Consider the following 4,950-nt stretch of genomic DNA (forward strand, 5'->3'; position numbering starts at 1 on the left):
TGATTTTTAAAATTATGTGTAAAAATTTACACTACGGTTTTTAGTGTTAAAAATATACGAAATATCTCCTTTTTAACTTTTGTTTTTCAAACATTGATTTAGCAACAGGTGCAAAGAAAAACAATGACAACGAAAAAAGGTGAGCTTTCATCTGAGCAAGAAACTTTGATTTTGCCGAACTATATTCTTATATTCTACCATTACCGAGTTACAGTGAATTGTAGACTTTGTGTCTATGTACTCTAATGAGGCGAATTTATGATTATCAATAAACTGTAAATAAAAAAAAAATTACAATCATCAAGAAATTGTAATTCGTTATTGATGGAAAAACCAGAAAGTTTATAATAATCAATAATTGAAAAAAAACAAAGTTTACAATTATCAATAAATTGGAAAAACGGACATTATACAATTATCAATAAATTGTATCTCGTTGTTGGTGGAAAATACTTCGTTTATCATTATCAATAAATTGAAAAAAACAGAAAGTTTACAATTATCAATAAATTAAAAAACAGAAAGTTTACAATTACCAATAATTATAATTGGTTGCTGGCGGAAAAAAGGCGTTTTCAATAAACTGAGAAAAACTTAAAGATTATAATAATTATTAATAGTAACTTGTTAGTGAAAAATACTTCATTTATAATTGTCAATAAACTGAAAGAAAACTCAAAGTTTATAGTTGGAAGAACTCAAAGTTTATAGTTTTCAATAAACTGAAAAAAATTAAAAGTTTATAATTATCAATAAACTGAAAAAACTGAAAGTTTGCAATTATAAATAAAGTTTAACTCGTTGTTCGGGAAAAATACTTCGTTTATAATTATCAATAAAAAAAAACTAAGTTTACAATTATAAATAAATAGAAAAAACTGAAAGTACTATTATTAAGAAATTGTGACTTGTTGTTGGGGGAAAACTTGAAGTTTATAATTATCAATAAACTGAAAAAACATCAAGTTTGTAACTATCAATTGGAAAAAATTGAAGTTTATGATTATCAGTTGAAAAAGTTTGATGTTTATAATTGTCAATAAACTAAAAAAAAACTCGGTCTATAATTATCAATAAATTGAAAAAGCTTGAAGTTTATAATTATCAATAAACTGAAACTTGGTTTATAATTATCAATAAATTGAAAAAGCTTGAAGTTTATAATTATCAATAAACTGAAAAATCTTGGTTTACAATTATCAACTGAAAAACTTGAAATTTATAATTATCAATTGAAAAAACCTAAAGTTTATAATTATCAATAAATAAATAAAAAAAAACTAATTCGTAGTTGGTGAAAAAAGACAGGACAATAATGTATTTCATTCCAACGGCAACTTTCATCTTCGCTTTCATCAGTGGCATCGCTGCCTCCAAGGACACAGAAGGTGAGTAGAAAAATTACCATTAATATTTTTTGTACCATTCCAAGTTAGTTAACTTTGCTCAGGTGGGATAGAATAAAACCAATCGGTCTGTCAAAAGTTCGGGAACAGAGATGTGTGAAAATCAGATATACCGTGGATTTATGGATGGGCGATAAATGAATGAAAGTGAAAGATTTGAAATACTCTAGAGTTATAAATGTATATTCACGAAATAAAAACATACATAATATATGTATATATATATGATATATGTATGTATATGTATATATATATATATATATATATATATATATATATATATATATGTATATATATATTTATGTATATATACATACTACATACTACATTTATATAGATATACATTATATTTATGTATGTTTTTATTTCGTGACTATACATTATACATTTATAACTAGATTATTTTCATATCTTTCACTTTCATTCATTTATCGCCCGTCCATAAATTCACGGTATATCTGATTTTCACACATCTCTGTTCCCGAACTTTTGACAGACCGATTGGTTTTATCAATTGATAATTATAAATTTCAAGTTTTTTCAATTGATAATTATAAACCAAGATTTTTCAGTTTATTGATAATTATATATATATATATATATATATATATATAGAATATATATATATATATATATATTATATATATAATATATATTAGGGCTTGTGCCTTGTATGATAAGGCGCCCTATGAGGTAATGTTAGACTAGCGATAAACTTACGCTAAGTCGGTTGGTATTGCACTTCCATCTTCAATGGAGTGTCTGGGTTTTGTAGATCACTTACGAAGTCGGTATTATCTTTACGACGATGTGTTAAACTCATGGTTCGGTGAGGTTCTTGTAGAAAACACTAAGTATAAAAATAGATATATTCTTGAAGTTTTACATGCTGAAGATCAGTATGATTGTACAAGTCTTCTATGACGATAGCTTGATCGCTTCTGCCAATGATGATGGCTATCCTATTCCTCTACATGATAAAGCTTAGGTAAAGAGGTACAGGTCTTCTAATAACGATAGCTAACTCTGTTCTACCTGTCTACCATCTCTGTTACAAGTTATGAAGGAACAGACAGTAGTTCGAAACATATGAACATACTATCAGATGACATAGTTTCATACGAACACACAATCAAATGAGACACGCTACAGATCACGTAGGCGGTAGTTGTCTCAAGCAGGGAGCTTGGACTAATGTTTATAAACAATTGAATGACTACAGGTGACGGCATGTTATCTTAGCCTACTACTTATTGTATACGTCATCTTTAGCGTCTCTAGTCTGATCACATTCCTGCAAGCAATCTGGTTGACCTCTTTAGTTTTAGACTTTTATATATATGGACTAACATTCCATATTTTTATTATGTAACACTTACTATATATATATATTATAGCTATATATATATATATATATATATATATATATATATAATATATATATATATATATATATATATATATATATATATATAATATATATATATGTACATATGTATGTATATATAATGACATGGTACATATATATATATATAAATATATATATATAGATATATATATATATATATATATATATATATATCTATATATATATATATACTATATATATATATATATATATATATATATATATATATGTGTGTGTGTGTGTGTGTGTGTGTGTGTGTCTGTATATGTGTTATCAATCTGGTGCGAGAGGTAGAACAAGTCTTTACTCCTTTCTATATACTTTATTCAGCTGCTGACGTTTCACAATGTCCCAGTTTTACATATAACATAGAATTAAAAGTACAGTAAAAATGAATCGAGTTTGCCAAGCGTTACTGAGGGCGTAGACTGAGTGACAGGTCGGGTTTTTTTTCCATGCCCTAGGGTAGTTTATGTTAGGTTAGGCTAGTTGAAAGACGTATTAAATAGGAATTTTGGGTGTGTGAAACATGATAAGATTGTTTTCGAGAAGATTCTATCGGTAGTTTTTTGGTTACAGTTCTAGAAAATGCGATCAGCTTAGGTTCAGCTTCGACCTAAACTCACGAGAGGTATAGAGGTGTTGAGGTGGTCTGAGTATTCACTTTTGGGGACAAATTGTTTAATAAAGTGATTCTAAAAATGCTCATTGTTGGTCGTTAGGAGTTCGGCCTATGATTTTCAAATCTTTGTAGTTGACATCCAACTTACATTTCATTGCATGTTCACGTATGCAAGAGTTTTCTGGGTTTGATCATTTAACACCCGTGCTATAACTCGCCTCGATGAGGATACAATCTCGCTTTTAACAACCTGTGGGTGGATCCGACATATTTCCCCAGGTTACATTAAATAGGTAAATGACTCTCGAGGTCATCAGAGGACGAAGATTCTTTTTGTGTTTGAATAAGGATCTAGTGGTTATTGGGTTACGAGGTATTAGCTTTAGGTCAATTGCTGGTAAAAAAATAAAAATAAAAAATTGTGTTTTATCTGCCATAATTCTCGATAGACATTTTCATCATGAATGAGCGGGATGCTTGCGTCTAGTGGTAATTTTGGTACGGTTGGTAGTTCTCTTTTTGGATGGGAAATGTTGTTAAGAAATTTGTGGATATGTTTATGAAAAAGTTTAGATGGAAAGCAGTTGTCAATACAGTACTGATGGAGGTCTTAGAAGATTTCGTTATGGAAATTGTTCTGGAAATTGTTCCAGTCGGATATTACACTAAAAGCCTCATGGAAGATGGCACATAAAGAATTCAGTTTAAAATGATAAAAGGAATGACTATCAAAATTAGAACACAGGCCAGTGAAAGTCCTCTTTCTAAAAACCGGGGTATTAAAATGTTCGCCGTGTCTAAAAACCATTACTGCATCTAGGAAAGGAAGTCGGTTTTCACTCTCAAACTCAATCGTAAACTTAATCTTTGTGTGCATATTATTGGCATATTCGAGAAATTTACCAGCAAAAAGGTGTCATCGATGTATATACTATAGAAAAGGGGATGGTACGCCCATGGGAATTCATCCATTATGCGCTTCTACATGGAGCGCATGAATATGTTGGCAAAGGTCGGGCCCAAACGGAATCCCATTGTCATACCATCGACCTGAATGTAGGCTTTAATCAACACACACAGCTTACGTTCTTAAAGGTAAAGCCTCCATTCAGGTCTATGGTATGGCAATGGGATTCCCTCTGGGTCCTACCTTCGCCAGCATTTTCATGTACTCCCTGGAGGAGCGCCTGCTGGATGAGTGCCCATGGGCTTTCCATCCTCTTTTCTGGAGTAGATATATCAATGACACCTTTTTGCTGTTTAGGAATAAAGATCGAGCTGATAAATTTCTCGAATATGCCAATAATAAGCACACTTTGAATGTATTGTAAACTTTGTGCGCTAGTTAATAAACAGCTCTCGATAAGGTGCCAGTGAAGGCCGAAACTGTTGAGCTAAAATTAATTTCAGCTTTTCTTTTCCCCTGTGGACTACAAGCTCATAAGCGCGCTAATATTAAGTTTACGGTTGAGTATGACAATGAGAACAAACTTCTTTTCCTAGTTGTAGTAATG

General features: G+C 30.5%; 1 protein-coding gene across 1 annotated transcript in view; it reads left to right on the plus strand.

Moving 5' to 3' along the window:
- Positions 1–1,176: 1,176 nt before the first annotated feature.
- LOC135212253 (nephrin-like) overlaps positions 1,177–4,950 on the plus strand; it is a 53,551-nt gene continuing 49,777 nt past the window's right edge. The window contains 1 exon segment of the mRNA XM_064245695.1: positions 1,177–1,388. Coding sequence (XP_064101765.1) covers positions 1,316–1,388 — 73 coding nt within the window. The 5' untranslated portion in view covers positions 1,177–1,315.

This window comes from Macrobrachium nipponense, chromosome 40 (assembly GCF_015104395.2).
Source record: "Macrobrachium nipponense isolate FS-2020 chromosome 40, ASM1510439v2, whole genome shotgun sequence".
NCBI classification, from domain to species: domain Eukaryota; kingdom Metazoa; phylum Arthropoda; class Malacostraca; order Decapoda; family Palaemonidae; genus Macrobrachium; species Macrobrachium nipponense.